General features: G+C 38.5%; 1 protein-coding gene across 1 annotated transcript in view; it reads right to left on the reverse strand.

Annotated features, from left to right (window-relative positions):
• Positions 1-1,110: 1,110 nt before the first annotated feature.
• Positions 1,111-19,944, reverse strand: part of tmem104 (transmembrane protein 104) — a 66,291-nt gene continuing 47,457 nt past the window's right edge. Inside the window, exons 9-10 of the mRNA XM_053611482.1 lie at positions 18,341-18,434; positions 1,111-4,267 (exon numbers count right to left, since the gene is read on the reverse strand). Coding sequence (XP_053467457.1) covers positions 3,501-4,267; positions 18,341-18,434 — 861 coding nt within the window. The 3' untranslated portion in view covers positions 1,111-3,500. The remainder of the gene's footprint in view (positions 4,268-18,340; positions 18,435-19,944) is intronic.

The raw sequence follows: 19,944 nt of genomic DNA on the forward strand, positions 1-19,944 counted from the left end.
AGAACACTGAACGATAATGGTGTACATGGCAGGGTTGCAAGGAGAAAGTCACTGCTCTCCAAAAAAAAAAAAACATTACTGCCGTCATTTGCACTTTCCTAAAGATCACATGGACAAGCCAGAAGGCTATTAGAAAAATGTTTTGTGGATGGATGAGACCAATATAGAACATTTTGGTTTAAATGAGAAACGTTATGTTTGGAGAAAGGAAAACACTGCATTCCAGCATAAGAACCTTATCCCATGCTCTACCAAAGAATGGTTAAAGAAGAATAAAGTTAATGTTTTGGAATGGCCAAGTCAAAGTCCTGACCTTAATCCAATAGAAATGTTGTGAAAGGACCTGAAGCAAGCAGTTCATGTGAGGAAACCCACCAACATCCCAGAGTTGAAGCTGCTCTGTACTGAGGAATGGGCTAAAATTCCTCCAAGCCGATGTGCAGGACTGACCAACAGTTACCAGAAACATTTAGTTATTGCTGCACAAGGGGGTCACACCGGATACTGAAAGCAAAGCTTCACATACTTTTGCCACAGATATGTACAATTTTTACATCATTTTCCTCAATAAGTAAATGACAAAGTATAATATTTTTGTCTCATGTTTAATTGTGTTCTCTTTACCTACTTTTAGGACTTGTGTGTAAATCTGATGTTGTTTCAGGTCATATTTACGCTAAAATGCAGAAACTTCAAACTTTCAAGCACTTCTGTAAATATACATTTATAGATCAGATTGCTATATTAGATCAACAGATAGATTAGATAGAGATATAGATTAGAGATATATTTGTCTAGCTCAGGGGTGTCCAATCTTATCTGCAAAGGGCTGGTGTGGGTGCAGGTTTTCATTCCAGCCAAGAGTCTAATGAAAGCCAAGCTCAAGAGATTAAACAGATTGAGTCAGATGTGGCTCCTGCTTGACTGGAAAGAAAACCTGCACCCACAGCGGCCCTTTGCAGATAAGATTGGACACCCATGAGCTAGACAAATATAGATTATTAGACATATAGATTAGAGATAGATTAGATTTGAATTAGACAGCTATATTATATAGATTATAGGCTATAGCTATATTTGAGATATAGATTAGAAAGAGATATTGACCAGAGAGATATATAGATTAGAACGATATTAGATCGATCAGTGAGATATGAATCAGACATAGATTTGATAGAGAGATAGCAAGTGCTAGATTAGGGATAGAATGATCAATTAGATAAAGAGCTATAACAGATGTGTATATATATAGATAGATCAGACAGAGAGACTTAGACAGGCACACAGACATGCTTTACTGACTTCTTTACTGGCAAGTTTCAAAATACATTCAAGATTAAATGCAGCACCCCAGTGAACTTTCCCGAGCAAATTAAATATCTTTATTTAATAGGCTATTACAGAAATAAATAAAGAGAGGATAAACAAACAGCACACATTTCAAAAGAAGGAATTTAGAAGTTTATTTAGAAGAGACACCGATTGTCTATTACATTAATTAGTTTACATGCAGGTTATCAGACAGGTTTTATAGGACACAGACACATATAATCCCTTGAAAGAGAGGATAAAAACCCTGGGAGAAAGGCACATTTTTAATTCACTTCAATCCTTTATATGCTTTGCATTAATCATCATGTATCTGTTAATGAACTTCACTTGTTAACTTAAATGTGAACGTTCGGGTTATAAGCCGCAATCCCTTTTTATTGCACTCCAAAGATTGACCTGAAAGTCCACTATCAGGACGGCGATATTAAAACACCCGTCTGTCCCGGCTTCTTTTCATAATAGAAACCGAACTGTGCAGGGGACAATTTCAAAAATCATCTTCAGCTGAATTAATACGAGCTCAAGGCAACGGGTCTAAAACCCGAAGCATGCTTTTGATGCTGCTTTGCCTTTTTCTTTGAGCAGGAGAGCACTCTCACAGAGAGTAGCAGTCATTTTACAGGTCCAAACATGACCCCTATGATCAGTCCATCGAGCGCTGTCGAAGGAAGGAAGGAAATTTAATGAGAACTGTAATAAGATGGTGATGTGTTAACAGCTACGACACGTAATTGCACACAAGCTCAGTAACTGACGGAATCCTGAGGTACCACCTCCACTGCCCATCAAAAGTTTAGGGGTTGGAATGACTTCAAAATGTAATGATTAACCATTTCATTTAAAGGAATGCGCTGCTGTGCCTCTTTCAGTATAGTCCGGAGGTCTGTAGTGCTGACTGCATGGATCTCTCAAACCTTTTGATCCAACTCCTCTCAGAGAAGCCTGATTGAAGCCTTTTTCCTCTCCAACTATCTCTTATGAAGTTTTGAGGTGGGTTACAGGATAGCTGAAAATTAAACATTGCTCAAGAAAAAAAACAAAAACAAGACATCCCCAAACATTTGACGAGTAGCGAATATGGACGAATAAGAAATTTGATAACGACAAAAAAGACGATAAAGACAAAATTTGTTCAAGGCAGGATTAAAAGATGTCATCTACACATTTAGATTTGCTGTGTATTCAAGCAAGCGGTATGACGATAAATTGACAACTCTTAAGCCACACAGTAAAATTGGAGACATAAGGTGCAGACAGCTTTCCCAGTCCTCTATGCACATCCTCTACACATGCTCGAACCCAAACACACAGGCTCCAATCAAGAACCCCAGGTTGAGTTTAGAGTAAATGAACACGAAGCGAGTGTGGAAGCGTCTCACTGCTTCTGCAGTCTGCTTTAGGAGTCTAGACTAAACTGCAGCTCTCTGTAAATCCTTCAGCCATGCTGCAGAACCCAAATCATGATTCACCGCTGAGGACACACAAGGTAGGAATGCTGAAAATGCCAGCCATGAAAGACTAATTATCCCTGATTTGCTTTGCTCCTGCCACAGCTCTTGGCCCACGCTAAGGTGCATGTGGCTGTTTCGTTTTGGTTAAAAAAAAAAAAAAGAAGAAAAAAGGAAGGGGGCAGAACAAACAAACAAACAAACAAAAAAAAAAAAGGAAAAAAAAAAGAGAGAGACCAACTCTCAGGATTAGCATTATTATTATTTTTAAACCTGACCATTATAATTAACATTTTGTTTGTAATCGTGACCAAAGAAAACTAAAATGGTCTCACAAGGAACAAAATATTAAATATGAACAGGGGAAAAAGTAATAATAAAATAGTGTTGACGTCAGAAACCTGACTGAGATTTGTAAAAGCTGAAAATGGAACTGCCACTTAACGAGTGTCTTAAGCAGATCAAAGCTCAAATGAACTTACAGTCCAAAAGGACTTTAAAAAGTCCTCTCACAGACTAGTCAACAAAAGTATTCATTCTTACATTGAATTAAACCCAATCTTAAAACCTCCCTTTCCATATTCAACCAAGTTAAACAGAAACCAGCTGCTTCTTACTGTGTAATATAGTGATTAATCCTGTAACAAACCTGTATGGCTTTAATTACAGTATAAAAGAAAAAAATATACTGAAAACACTGATAAAATGTCAAACGCTTGCTTAGTTCTTGTTTTCTGCTGTCAGAATGATATTAGCTGTGACAAACATCAGACAGGAAGTAGCCCAGATCACCACAAACACGACCCAGAATGTGTGGCGGAATGGAGACCTGTGCTTATTCTGCACATCCCTTCCAAACACAGGCTCTAGGTGGCGCCGACTAAAGAACACGAGGGCAGCAGGAATGATGTACTGAATGCCTGTGCCTGCGTATGCTCCAGTGATGCCCACAAGAGACTCTAGATCATGAGTACAAAAAGCTACCACAATGGGTGGCACCAAGGTAATCAAGGGAAACACGATGCGGTCCACTACCCATGGGTATGTGCCTCCATCTCGATGGAAGAGTGTCTTCCAGTTGTTGCGCAGCGTTACTGCAATTATAGGGAAGTTCGTGCTGAGGGTGAAAACAGGGAATAGTCCTAAAAAGTAGCGGAGGGTGGCCACACCCAGCACGTCACAGTTATCGGTGAAGTTGAGCGTGTACATGTCTCGCAGCAGCGAGCTGTCGAAGCAGAAGATGGCTGTAAAGGAAAGCAGACTATAGAAGGCCAGGATGAGCACGTAGTCCACCGTTAGCAGTGCAGTCACCCGCCGTTTGTCTGAGATGGGTGTTATCAGTGAGGGCAGCGAGTGCTGGCACATGAAAGAGTACACGCACACGCCAAAGAGGTTGGGAACTCCGCTGAGCTGTGCCACCTGAGGATGGCCCTCACCGTGGCCCTTTGAGATGCGGATCAGCGCCAGGATTATCATCATGGTGAAAGCTGAAAGATAAACACAGATTGAAAAGGCTGTCTTTTATGCAGTGTTATACACATTGTAATTATCATATGTATATGTACACTCAAGAACTACTTTATTAGGAACACCTGTACACCTTCTCATTCATGCAGTTATCCAAACCAGCCAATGATGCAGCAGCACAATGAATACAGTCAAGCAGATAGAGTTCAAGAGCTTAAATTAACGGAAAATGTGATCTCAGTGACTTGGATTGTGGCCCCTAAAACATCGCCTAGTCTTTTTCCTATCTTCAACTGACCAGTTTTGGGGAGTCTGTACCCAATGTAGCTTCAGATTCCTGTTTTTGGCTGATAGCAGTAAAATCTGACATGGACTTCTGCTGCTGTAGAACATCTGCCTCAAGGTTCTGCATTCTGAGATGCTTTTCTGCTCAGCATGGTTGTTACCATACCCTTCCTGTCAGCTCAAACCAGAGTGGCCATTCTCCTCTGATCTCTCTTATCAACAAGACATTTCCACTCTATCCAGCAGCTCACTGGATGTTTTTTTTTTTTGCATAAACTCTAGGGATTGTTGTGTATGAAAATCCCAGGAGATCAACAGTTTCTGAAATACTCAAACTATCACGTCTAGCACCAACAACCATGCCATGCTCAAAGCCACAGAGATCCCATTTCCCCCTATTCATGACTGCACGATTTTATGCAACATGAGTAGGTGGTCAGTGAGTATCATTTTTTTTTTTTTAACAGCAAAAGATTAAAGTTTTCAACAAATAACCATTACAAATAAACAAAACGTCACTGTTTTCACTCTTAAAACAAGATCAAGTCACGCGCAATAGCTGTGTCAAAAGCTTATTGACTCCAGTTTGGATAATGAGCTAAAGTGTGAAGATAATCAGTCTTGGGACAACAAGGTTGCAAGGCTCCTAGAAAGACTTTTAAGGAAATAACTGTAAGGCCAATTCACTCCAGATACAGTTCTATTTTATCATGTGTTTTAATCCACACCTACTCCATTAGATACTTGTAAAACATGAGCATCTTGCTGTGCTGTTTTTTTTTTTTAATACATGCCCTCTTGTGCTCATAAGTGAAGTCTATCTCCATAAAGATGTGTTTAAATCCCACACTTCCGCTTTTTTCAAACTTTAAAATTTATTTAAAATCAACTAAAAATTATATTTATGGATAACTAGGAAAGTGATGCAAATACTGCCTGTTCATTGCCTCATTACTTTCTAATTACAGCTGGCACATCAACTGTCCCCATGCTTTAATAAACATAAAGCACATTATCATATTGTTAGAACGTGCAGTGTGAAACAGACGGACGGTCGCTATGCCACGCAGGCGATATGAATTCAGGGTTAATGCCTGTCCTCTTTAAACCTTGATTTTTGTTGCGAGAAACACTGACAAGGGATAACTCCCAAATACATTGCTCCTAGCATTGATAACCAGGAACTGAAAAGAATAGAGTTGTTAGCATGTGAAAACCTGCTACTTCGACCCAAACCAGGGTCAAACATACGGCCCCAATTAATTAAAGTCAATTTAGGATTTGTGTTCTAAAAGAAACTGTCTTATGGAACTTAGTTGCATTGAAAGATTAAAAAACAAACACACAGCTAGTTTCTGTTATTTCACTGGGGGATCTGTACAAAACAGAAGAATAAACTAAACCAAAACAAAAGTGACATTGAAATTTTGCTTGTATTTGCTCACTTGTAAGTTGCTTTGGATAAAAGCGTCTGCTAAATTAATAAATGTAAATATAATTCCAATTACCGAACCCCCAAGTCCATTTCAGTTCCAGGTTGTAAAACTATAAAATGTGGAAAGGTTCAGGGAGAGTAAATACTTATGCAAATTCAACCATAATTTGGAAAATTATTTTTTTTTTTTTGGTAATGAATCACAATCTGCTCTATTTTGTAGGTGATACCCATTCAATGCATTTCTACATTCAGATAAATAAATAAAAAATAAAAAAAACAGATACAAAGGACATTTAAGAGTTGTATATCTACTGTATAACTGATTGTATAGCTCAGCTTTTATTTCAAAAGATACCACCCGTTGTTTATCTAGTTCCTTAAAAGCATAGTGTTGCTCAGCATTGGACACATACACCACATAAATTAAGCACTAAAGCCCACCCTATCCTAGTCTCCAGCAGTGAGCAGAAAGGCCACGACCAATCGATAGGAATTAATGCATCATCGGTGACTTCCAGGGTCCTTGACTCTCTAAGGGACACCAAAGCAGGCTTGGCATTCGTTTTACAAAGTGTTGAGTGCAGGCTTTTCACCTCTCACTGCTCAATCACACCATTAGAGAGGGAATTAGTCACAGCCCTCCTCCTGCACCGCACCCTCACTTCTTTAGGATGCATGATGCATCATCCAACTTGCCAGGAAGGGGACAGATTCTCTTGCCCTTGTAGGAGATCTCTCGCAATGCATTTGGGCTCAATCAGCAAGAGCAAAGCATCATTGTTAGCAGGAGAAATTAATTGGGTCCTAGCAACACAAGGCCTAAAGTAGAAGCTAGTGTAAGGACAGTCTGTTCACATCCCTGTGCAGAGTCTAAGGTCTAGGTTTCACCGGACAGGGGAGAAGTCTTCCAATAGTCAATAAATAAATCAGGAGCCGTGTGGTACGGCTCTGACAGTTTAATGTATGCCATGGGAATAAAATGAACATTCCAATTACGAGGACAAAATGTACTCTGACAAAAAAAATGAGAGCAATGTGAACAGTGTTACAGCATGATGGTGAGCCTCCTGAGCAAGAACGTGTAGAAATAAATGAAGAGCCTGTCAACCCGCTTTCTCCTAGAAACAGGCAAATGCCAATGTCCTCATTTGAATTAAAAAAAACACTAGCCATTAAAAATTATATAAGAATAAGAATATAAAAATAATTAAGAAGCAGTAAGAACAATATGCACAGAAAGAAAAATCCTGGTCTTCATCATAACATTTTTTCCTTTTTTTTTTTGCTTTCATAAATGACCATCAGAAAAGTTAAGCAAATCTCTCTACTCAAACTATTCACAGATGACGTTTAACAGCAAAATAAAATATGCAAAATATAAAAATAGATAGATGCCGGTCGTCACACGACTCACCAATGCGTCCCTTAGTTCAACTGTACTGGCTTCAGCCTCTTAGTAAGAAATTCCACTAACTTCCAGCTACGTAGCTTTCTAACTGGCTATCATTGTAGATTTTCAGAGGATGCCTTCATTTCCACAATGTAGTTGCGTAGTTGTAGTTGCAGAGCTGAGGATCAAGTGCTATTTATAATAAGGATGGAGCCATATTGATAAAGTAAGGCAAAATTTAAGTGATCAATCTGATAATTACAATGATGACTATTCATGAAATAATATATTGCCAATATACTAGACTTTATCCATCATGTTAGTCTTTTTAATTGTTTATATTTAAATCTCTTTCTTTTATGTTCATCACCACCACAGTGGACAGCATTTTCTATCCCATGTTTTTGTTGAGATGGTGTAGGAGACTGTCAAAAGTGGAAACTATCCATCCATCCATTAATTTTCTGTACCGCTTATCCTACAGAGGGTCACGGGGAGCCTGGAGCCTATCCCAGGAAACCCGGGGCACGTGGAGGAGGACACCCTGGATGGGGTGCCACCCCATTGCAGGGCGCAATTACACACACAGCCATTCTCACACTACGAACAATTTTGTAAATGTAAAGCAGCCTACAACACATGTCTTGGGACTGGGGGAGGAAACCGGAGTACCCTGAGGGAACCCCCGAAGCACGGGGAGAACATGCAAACTGCGTGCACCCAGGGCAGAGGTGAAAATTGAATCCCCAACCCTGGAGGTGTGAAGCAAACATGCTAGCCACTAAACCACCGTGCTGATGTGAGAACCACGTGGAGGTAATTCCAACATTATGAATAAGTTGACTCTGAATACAAAGAATTTCATTCATCTTGAGTAGGTGCTTTATCCTGGTCAGGGTTGCAGAGGATCTCAGTAATGCTGGGTGCAAGGCAGGAGAATTCAATACAATGAACTATACTTGTTGAAGTTGTAACTGAAGTAACTTTTGAACTGAATTTACCAACGCTGAATATAATACAACTGATAAGTATTACAGAGGGCCACGTGATGACATCACTGCAAGTTTGCACTGAAAAGCATCACATTTGCACAGTGTGAAAGGCAAACAATGACATGAGAATAGTGTACATGGTGGTGTTCTGGGCATTGGGACCAACCTCTAAACGACCTATACTAGTTGGCACTGGAGGTGTTGTCATATTGGCAGAAGGTAATTATGCCCTGTCTGAGATGGTGAAGACATGTGACACCAAGCAGAAAGACCTGAAATGGAGACATACATGCTTAAATGTCCTTCTACTAGTACACTCTCAAAAGAAATTGCTTGACTATACCATTCCTTAGATGGTATTCTTTATTTTGTACCTTTATACATCTCTTTAACCTGGAGTGGTGCAAGTAGTGTACCTTTAGTAAAAGATAATTAAAATGTATAGCAGTGTTTAACATCCCATTATGAAACTAAATATTTAAAAAAAAACAAAAAAACAAATAAAAAAACCACATTATATTTACATTTCCTAGTATAAGAAACATACAACATGAATCCTTAAGAGAACCACTCAAGTGACAAAGAAAGGTACAATGTAGTATCTTTTCTCAGATTATGTAAATAATAAATTCAGTGATGAATACAGCACATATTCATTGCATGAGTTTTTGAGGCTGTCCTGTCAGAAATCCATGCACTAACAAGAGGTCATGCAGGGCATTACTTTTTTGTAGGTTTATCATCCGAGCATCTAAGAGCACACACTGTAACAAACCACAGGCACCGTTGAGACCCATTCTTCCTATATTAACAGTGACAGACTAAAGACCAACAGTCACAAAATCAAGGGCATGGTTAAAACAAATACTTCTGACATGCCATTCCACCATGAGAGTTCACTGTACAGATGCTTAACCTTCACCACAGAGGCCTCCGTTGGTTAGAGCTGAAATGTGATTCTGTCTACAAACACGCTAGCAAGTGATTCATCATGCAGCTCGAACAACAGCCCCCCCAACCCGAATCAACCAACCCCCTGCGAGCTTGTTGACGAGTGAAGAAAATGCCACCGGTATTTATGTTTTCTAGTATTATTCATCCTGATATGTCTGTATCTGACACCGTTGTAGGTGGCCGGGTTTGAACTGTTAACCCTGAGTGCCATAAAGTCTGCACTTCTCTCAACCTACAGCCAAACACAGAAACGGACCAACAGCTGAGCCGTTGCATGTTTGTTTAACTTGCACCGCTTACCAGAATTGAGGGGTTGGCATTTTCGCAATATACGCAATGGAAATCAACTAGTTTGGTGTTAGAGGTGCTATACTGTATAGTGACTATATGTTGTCACCACTCTTACTCTCTATATATACCAATGAGCTACAAATTAACACCAATACAGCTGGTCTGTTTAAGTATGCTGATGATATGACTCTGGTGCAAGTTTATTCTAAAAATCAAGTAATGAGCGAGCAAACATATCTTAAAAATGTGCTTGTTCTTGAAGATTGGTGCAAACTGAGTGCCTTGCACATAAATGTAAGAAAATTTAAAAGAGATTATATTCAATGATCAGGTTGTTGATGTTGTGGAAAGTTTTAAATATTTGGGAACTTATTTGGATACAATTTTTAATTTTTGTGAGAATGTAGACAATGTTTTAAGGAACGCAAGTCAAAGGTTATTTCTTATGAGTAAACTTAAGAGTTTTGTTGTTAGTCAATCTGTTTTGGAAATGGTATATAAAAGTCATGTTGAGAGTATTTTAATGTTTAATCTTACAGCCTGGTATGGTATCTTAGGAGTGAAGAATAAAAATAAGTTGCAGAGGATAGTGAGAATTGCAGTATAAATAATAGGACGCCAGCACGAACAGCTTGATAAACTGTAGTTGCTGGCAATACACAGAAGAGCAACAAGGGTTGTATTTGACTCCACACACCCAATGAACTCGTATTGCTTTTGTAATGCTTCCATCTGGAAGAAGGTATAAGGTCCTAAAATATCTTAGAAATGTGTATAAACATTCCTTTACACCAGTGGTTTATATTGATGTATTGTGTATGTGCATAACTTGTGTATTGTATATGTGTATAATTGTGGGGTTTTTTGTGGCTTTTTTCAAAGAAGAATATCCACATTGGTGGACAAAGTTCAAATCAATCAATCAATGCAGCTGAACTGCAAGTGAAAGAAAAAGTCCAATGCTGAGGAGGTCCTGAGAAGGGTGCATGCAGGCAAAAGTGAGCTAAAAGGATTATTCTGGCAGCTGTAACACACTTGGGTATTCCTCCATCTTAATGAGCAGTGCCACTGAACTCTAGTGGGAGACATGAGAAGTGTTAGAAGATGCATTTTGTCATTCCCCATCACTCAGGCTGAAAACCATAATGGAATGAGTTTCGGTCAACATCCATTTAAATACAGTCTGTATTACAATATCAAATAAGAGATAATGCATTTTTTATTTATAGTGTACATGAAGCGTTAAAAAAAAAAAAAAGAAGAGGTTTTCTGAAAGACAGCCTGTAATCTCACTCACCCTATAAATCACCCTTACTATAAAATCAACTGTCAGTTACAGAAGAAAACTTAAAATTCACTTGATCGATCCACCCTACTCTGGACCATACAAGCTGGGACGATTAACTGTTCTTTGGTTGTAGATTCAAAATGTTTGTAAGTAACCAGGGCTTATAGGAGAGCAGTAAGCGCTAACCACGTTGGAGAGGTGTCAACCAGCTACATATGTCCATGAACCTGTTATCAGTCCAGCTGCACAGTCGATTTATGAACAGAATTAAAAATTGCAAAGGCCTTGTGAAGAATACGTTAACAACCCCCCAGTGAGCTGGTTACTTTATTCTGCGGGCTTTGCAAATGGAACGACTGACATTAGCAGAGCCTAAAGAATGTCACAAGCACCAATAACTCAGTATGGACTGATCTGGGACCAGCTTCGTTTTGATGGCACTCCCTAATTTCATCAAAAATATAGACATCAGGAAATCAGGAGTGAGTAACTTGATTGATATGGCTGTATACAACATGGTGGTGGTTTTTTGTTGTTTTTTGACCACACATTTTGTCTTCACTCTAGTTTACAACCAGTTAATAATCTGAATCCACAAAATATCAAGCAAACTAGAATTAAAATGAACTAGAACTCAAGACAATAATTTGTTGACACGAATTCCACTTTTCTCAAAAATACACTTAGAGTTGCAAATTTAAGTGTACAGTATGAGCTAATGTTCTTCAGTGAAAAAAAGTCACCATATGGTATTTGTATAAAAACAAAACAAACAAAAAACAAACAAACAAACAAACAAAAAAACCCAACCCTTTCTCTTGTTTAGGTTATAAATATGGGATACCATTAACTCTCAAATATATTTACTATTAGGCAAGTCTTAAAGCAGCCGAGATATTTCTGTCATTGGTTAAATTATTTGTGAATGTGTCCGTGGTTTTATAGAACTTCATGTTAAATCTTTCAATCAGAAATGTGTGCAATATTTTTTGGAGAACATCATCCTGTTATCTTTTAAAAGAACTCCTCTACGCAAGAGACATTGTTAAAAAAAAATAAAAGACTTAAAACACTTCAGAAAACAATAGTAGTCTTTCTGTCTTGTTTCAGGAACAGTACACGGCATAGTCTGCCTGAGGACAGCTCTGAAGTCATCACCCATTGTAGAGTAACTCAGTTTATATTTACCAAAAGACTAAACAATGAATGAAAGTAGGACTGCAACTAACTATTATTTTCATAATTGATTAGTTGGCCGATTATTTTTCTGATTAATCGGATTGGGGGGGGGGGGGGGGGGGGACTTTCAGTACCATTTATAAAATCCGCAAACTGACTGTTACAAATATTAACTTCAGACTAAAACTTTACTGTTTGTCCGATTATATAAGGTTGAAAAGAACCCAATATACACAGACACACACCAGAATATATATTATTCATTTAGGATTGTAGTTTAATTCAGTGCTTTTTGTGCATCCATAAAAATAATGCATAAACACTTGCATATAGCAATTATATACGTTATATAACTTATTATATATATTATATAACATATGCAATTATATATGTTATATAATTGCAAATTAGTTTATATTATATGCAAGTATTTATGCATATTATTTGTCTGGATGCACAAAAAACACTGAATTAAACTTCAGTCCTAAATTAATAATAAATGTTACTCACTGCCTTTAGACATATTATTTTGGATATAAACACAAGTTTGTGCTCGTGCATCACTGTCCTGCTCCCGTGCTACACAATCTCTGCTTTATAAAGTTTGATCTTCTACAAAGTGTTTAATATAAAATGCTCTCCTGCCTTAGAGCACTTGGAGGTCGCACACTTTCTTCCTCAGTCATGTGACGATTTCGCCTCTGTCTGAGGGTGACTGAGGTCATGTTGGGAATAAAAGGTAATGTTGACAAACAGTAAACTGAAGGAAGTCATTGTCGTTGACTCTGGGTATCTGCTAAAGCTAGGGGTGTCGCATTACGTCGTGCTCGTATGACATCATGCGCCATCGACTAGGAAGCGGCTTATACTTCCGGTTAGTAAAAAAACCCCGCTACAGTTCCATTTGAGATGATATTACCTTTCTAAAATTCATACACTAGACAGTAGAGTACATAGAACATAGTGTAGGTGTATAGTACATCATTTGGGACACAACTTTAGTATTTACTCTTCGAAGCGTGATTTTGGAACAGAAGTAATGTAGGGAGTAAATGCACCCCATGCCACACAGACCAACTAATTGATTATGAGATTGACAACGATTTTCATAATCGATTTTATCAATTAGCTGTTGCAGCTCTAAATGAAAGAGAACATGAAATCTGACTATCTAAAAGTACTTAAAGACTGTAAGAAGTACAGTGCTGGCTTTTATCACAGTCCTCACCTCCTTACCTATAGCTCCAGACTAGGAAACAAAAGGAAAACAGCTCAATAAATAGGGACAGTGAATTCGACATCAGCAGATTTATTGAGCAGATATTGACTGAGCTGTACAGAATTGTACTCATTAAGGGGAGAAAATGGGTATAAAGCCAAACCAAAAAAAACCACACAGTCAGAGGCACTCTGTTTTCAGGCTTCCACACGGCACCTAGTTACAAAGCTTTTATCCTGAGATTAAATCCATATACTTCAGAGGCAAAGTTAATTTCCTGCTAGGTTGTTCTTCCAAAGCAAAGGCAGCTAAAGAGGAAATGATGTTGAAGCATGTTAAGCAAACACAAATTTCTCTTCAGTACTCAGTGGCCAGTGCAGATGCAAAGGGCAGTACTCTGCTGAATAAAATTGACCAATACATTTTCCCTGAGTCCAGTTCTCTTCAAGCTGCCTCATTGCCTCAAGGTGTTCATTAAAGTATGGCTATATTTCAGAGAAGCCTGAAGTTATAGTGACTCACACTGCTGGTCTTTGCCATACTGACGATAAGAGTATGTCTGACAAATGTTTAACCTTCACGAGCATTAGTAAAACAATATGGTCACCTGAGCATTGTGCTAATAACAGTAATTAACTATGATTACCATTGTGCGTATGCATTTTGGATACGTCACGTTCCAAAAGTTCCAGAAATCCATAAATCAACTGGGTACATTTCCACCACAATCTCTCCACACTGCTATTACAGACTCATTACATGAATTACACGTGTTCAACTGCAATCTGTTTACCAAGCCTCCTGCACGTACGCAGCAATAACCGTAATAAAATACCTCCGGAAAGCCCTCTAACCTCCTTCAGGAAGCAGGACGGGCTGATTAATCCTCATCCAGTAATCAAGACTCTGACTCCAGTCACTCTCGCCTCACATCACTTAATATTAATTAAATCCATACATCTCAACCCAGCCCCTCCCTCGTTCACTAATATGTCACTGCTAGAGATGAGAGCTGATAATCATCCTTCTCTTGAAACAACACTGAGAGGGAGAACAGACTGCCACTATTGTATGTTAATATGGTGTACTGCTCCTTTCAATTTTTAGGAAAAAACTATTTGTGCTCCTGTAAAGTTGATTTATATATTTTTAAAGATTGACAGGGTCCAGAATGGCCATAAAAGGTTAAGTTTGTGTAAGAGGTTTAAGGGATCCAGGCTTTATAACTCCCCAGGGGACAAAAAAAGGAGAAAGAATAACTCTACAGCAATCTGCAGTGTAACCTCTAGCATGTAGTAGGATGTTTTTCTCCACTGAGTAGTAGATGAGGTCATGACACTATGGCAGGGTCAACAGCAAGTGGTACAAAGGCTAAAACACAGGTAGCTCCCCTGATGTTCATAGAGCTTACAGCTTCTTATCTGACACACAAACATGACCATCCATAGTGTTTTTCACAAAGCATTACGGGTGACTGGAGATGCACACAAGGGGTCTGGGTCTGTCCTGCTGTCTGCTGCGAGTAATGACCAAGCGCACAGAGGATTATAGGAGAAAAGATTCACTCTGTCAGAGGCTAAGGTGACTAAAGATAACATTCACCATATGAGTACTTGCGAGTTCGGGCTTAGGAATGCAGGTAGGTGCATTCAAAAAAAAAAAAGAAAGAAAGAAATATCTGATTAAATACATCTCAGTGCAAATTTATTACACTCACTACATTACAGCTGAACAAACAATCATTTGAAATGGGGTGTTAGGTTACAAGAAAATAATCACCAATGGGTTTGGTGTGATAAAATCCGAAGTAAAGTGGAATTACTGTTATAACCACAAAATGTATTATTTTTCAATAACAGCACATACTGAAGTGGGTTTTTTTTTTGTTCTAATACCAGAGCAATCTGCCAACACTAATATTTTTCATTTATTAAAGAACATGTCTTTTTTTCATTCCATTTATAGTTACATTTTGCATTGTGGAATGTCCACAAGACAAGCTAGCTTCTCTTTTTCCTCTCTTAAGTTAATAACGAAAAAAACATGCAGCTTGTCATGGCAACAATAAGCTGCAATGCACTGCACCCTGAAATCTTACATGCGTTATTTTTTTTTATATATATTTACGTGGCCTGTTTGCCATACAAGTCCCTCTATAACTGGTCATGATAGAAATAACAACATATTAGAATGTGCACAAGAACATAAATATGTGAAGCAAGAATATAATATAATTCCTCAATTTCCCAGCTTTTTCCACTACAATCCTGTAGTATCCTGAAGCTGTTTTTTCCCCCACACTAGAAGCTACAGTTTATTAAAATAACCTGCAAGCAAGCAAACATATTGTAAACATGGTTTTTGTGCTTACGAGTATATAGCTCTTTATATCTGGATTAAAATGCACGCAATGCTACAGAGTGGACTGAAATACATGTTTTTATTCAAGCTCATGCCATAACTGCTGCTCACATGTGTCATAAAAGAAAAGAAACACCCAGCATAATCATTTAATTAAAAATAGCTCAAATATGAATTATTAATGTAAAAAATGCTTTTGATAACAGTCATTAGAATTGCAACACCCCGCCCCAAACAAGAATGACAGTAGAGACGCATTAAAATGTTTAGGCATCCCCATACCGCTCAGCCACAGATCTACTCGCTGTAACTTTCAGTCATTTCAGTCGCACAGTGTTACGTAGTTATTGGCTGATACTAGCAGGGGATAAAAACTTTATCAGCATTAATAGGCCTTATTTAGCTGCATAACCAATAAACCCTCCAAAATATAAAGGGTGAAAGAGACTGAAGCTGGGTTAGCACGTTTAAGAGCGATGCAGAATCTGTCCTCTTGCTGTAGGGTAACAACACATTCTTACAGAATGAGAAAATTAGAGTCTGGGTAGCCACTCTGCAGTAATGGCTCTTTCAAAAGCTTGGTGGTAAGGAAACGCACACAGCTCCAGGTCAATGTTAACGCTGGAATCATAAAACATGGGACAGCTCATATGTATTACCACTTCTGCCAGAGGGGCTTGCTTGAGATAGAAAAACCTTCATATAAATGACCAACTATTGGTTCAAATAAATGAATAACAACGCATAAACACACGAAAGGAAATTAAAATGTGTTGTACTACAGGTCATTCATTTCTGTGATCGCTGAAAGCCTGCATTTCTTTTCTAAATCGCATCGTGGCACTGGAAATGTCCTCTGAATATTTTTAGGAAGAACAATGTTACAATTAAGCTATTTTAATTAAACTGTGATCTGTAATTAAGAAATTATTTGGCAAGGACCATTTTCCCCACAAGGGTATAGTATCCCCACAGTGGGACTTTATAATCCTCATCATCTGCAGCTATGTATGCAAGTAATAAAGGCAATGGTAATTAGCCAATCCTCATCTCAAATTGATCTTTATGTGCATCCAAACAGACACAAACATTTGGTTACTAGGCGACGCTGCACGAAGTCTGCTCTTCGACTCGAGGATCTGGCTAAAGTGTTGTCTGAAACCTCAGAGTTATGACAGCTACTTTATTCCTCCCTAGTTCTCGTTCCCCTGGAGGTCTAAAGACTGGCGATCCATCCCGGGAAGCAGCACAACCCGTGTCAGTGATGCTGTTGAGAAATGAAACACTTCTGCAGCAGCCATTTTGAATCATTAGCCAGCGTGGCACTGAGGGCTGCCGTTGTGACATGTTGAATCAATCATGGGAAAAGGCCAAGTAGGGAGGCGAAACCAGAAGTAGAGGAAGAATAAAGCAAAATATGTAGCCAGAGAATGACGTACGAGCAAATTAACATCGGCTCTGATATTTTTTACTCAGTGTCGTATATTCAGATTTACATGTGCTCACATAGGAGCCCGGATTCACTGCTGTTGTGCTTTGAATGATGTGTGGTTACATGCAGTCACCAAGTGAGTGACAGTCCAGACATGACAAAGATGAGCCTGAATACACCTCACTTCTTAAAAATACACTATATGGCCAAAGGTTTGTGGACACCTTATCAATCACACCAATGTGCTTACTGACCATCCTATTCCCTTTGCTGTAATAATAGCCTCCACTTTTCTGGGAAGGCTTTACATTAGATTTTGAAGCATGACTGTGGGGATTTGCTCATTCAGCCATAAAAGTATTAGTGAGGCTTTTTTCTTGAAACCCTTCCAAATGACTTGTGGTGATGTAGGTGACTTCGGATTGTAGTTTTGGAGACTTTCTGACCCCAAGACGCAACTAACTTCTGCAATTCTCCAGCTGTGATCTTTGGAGATTTTTTGGCCACTCAAACCATCCTCTTTACAGTACGTTGAGACAATATAGACACGCGTCCAATTCCAGGTTGATTCATAACATTTCCAGTTGACCGGAACTTCTTAATTATTGCCCTGATCGTGAAAATGGGTATTTTCAATGCTTGTGCCACCTTCCATCTTATGAAGCTCAACAATCTTTTGCCTCACATCACAACTATATTCCTTGGTCTTACCCATTGTTATGAATGACTAAGGGAATTTGGCCTGTGTGTTACCTCATATTTATACCCATGTGAAACAGGAAGTCATGGTTGAACAATTTCCTGTTCCTAGTCACCCAGGTGTACTAAAAATGTTTTAAATATCAATAGGAATATACTTCAAATATATTTTACTCATGAATTCATAGGGGTGTCAATAATTGTTGCACACCTATATTTAACAAGCATTTTTTTTAGAAACCTGTGTTGTTTGCGCAATTGTTTAATATCCATGAGAGAAGAGTATTTGTGATTTTTTTTTTTCAACAAAAGATCGAAAGGTTAAACAATAAGACAACTTTTCACAACCCCCCCCCTCTCTCTCATATAATATATATATGTGTGTGTGTGTGTGTGTGTGTGTGTGTATGTATGTATGTATGTATGTATATGTTTGTCCTTTCATAAGGGTGGCAATAAGATGTGAATATATGGACTGTTCTTTTGAAATTTTAGCCCATTATAGGGTAATGGTCTAAATTGATGTAATGAGTAAATTAACCTTTGTCTCCCTGTGTGAACTTACCAATCCATCTCATTAGTGAAGTGAGGATCTGAAGATATTTGGTCTTCTGTGCATTGAAGAATGTGAAAGGTCCCAGAAATAGTGTGAAGATTGCCTGTAAAAGGACAAAGAACACAGCAAATGTACAATCAAGATACAGCCTTGTTATGTTACACTCAACCAAAAGAAATAATAAAATGGATTGGTTGATATCTGAGCCATGACCTTTATATAACTGTATATAACTACAAATCTATGAATGTAATTATCTAAAAATGCATTTCCATAGAAAGTAGAACTGGAAGGACGGAACAGAAGGAAGAAACTGTTTCAATCCGTCGTCCACTAAAATGCACAATATACCACTGCGTCTAATTAAACTGCAGTGACACAGTTTATTATAAACAATCAATCCCAGTTGGAAGAGGAAAAGCTATTCCTGCTTCTATAGTCCTCACTCAGGGCCATAAACTTTACAGCCAAAATCTCCAGTACCTGCTAAAACTAGACTTGTAATTTTATCATATCAGAACCAAGGCTTCAAATATATGACCACCAATCAGCAACGTCCTTGTTCGCCAATAACTTCATCTCCCTAGATGTCAGGGAAGGTCTTTTTGTAAAATGCAAAAGAAAGCTAGTCAGATAGTCAATAAATGGGAACAGGGCTGGGCAATAGGATGATATAATCAGGTACTGGTAATCTCAAAATGATTTCACTTCGGAAACATATAGACTATTAGACAGGTGATATATTAAACAGCTTCTGACATAGGCTAATATTCATATTGCTGCATTTTACAGACATTTACTTAGCAGCTTACCAAAAACACCCTGAATTACAAATCTAGTGATTGACACTAACATTCATTATTGGGATTTTTTTTAACTAAATTATATTTCTTGTATTCATTTTCCATACACTATTCTTGGTGGCGAATGTGGTGCAAACAGGCTGAGAAGGTCAGTCCAAACCTCTCTATCCCCAGCCACAGATTCCTGCTCACAGACACTTCCCAATTTAAGTGTGATATAATCTCTCTAGCGGGTCCTGGGTCTGACCCCGGGTGTCATACCGCTCTACCAAGAGCCGACCAGACAACAGCCTTGAAAGATACCAAGCCACCTCAACTGGCACCTCTCAATTTGGAGCTCAGTAGCTCTACTCAGAGCTCTCTCCTAGATTACTGAGGTCCTCAACACATCATGGAGAGAAAGTCCAGCTACCATGAGGCTTCATTTCCTCCTCTTGTACTCACAACCTTGTTCCTTCGGTCACTACCCACAGTTTGTGACCATAGGTGAGGACAAGAGAGCAAATTGGAGCTTTGTACAATTAAAAAAAATAAATACAAAAATAAAATAATATAATCATTTTTAAATATTACTCTGCCCTAAATGGGTTTGTCTAATTCAATACAGTTTAAACTGTGCTCCACTTCTCTAACACATAAATTTGATGTTACGGTATCTAACTGATCACATATGCTGCATTTTCCAACTTGAGGGCCTGCCAGAATATTCTGGAAACATGACAAAAGCCATTTCAAAACCTACTGGGAAGGAGGATGGAGGGTGAGAGAGAGAGAGATGAAGCTGGACTGTTAGTGAGGCGTGACACTGGC

The sequence above is a fragment of the Ictalurus furcatus genome, chromosome 2, assembly GCF_023375685.1.
Source record: "Ictalurus furcatus strain D&B chromosome 2, Billie_1.0, whole genome shotgun sequence".
Classification (NCBI taxonomy): Eukaryota; Metazoa; Chordata; class Actinopteri; order Siluriformes; family Ictaluridae; genus Ictalurus; species Ictalurus furcatus.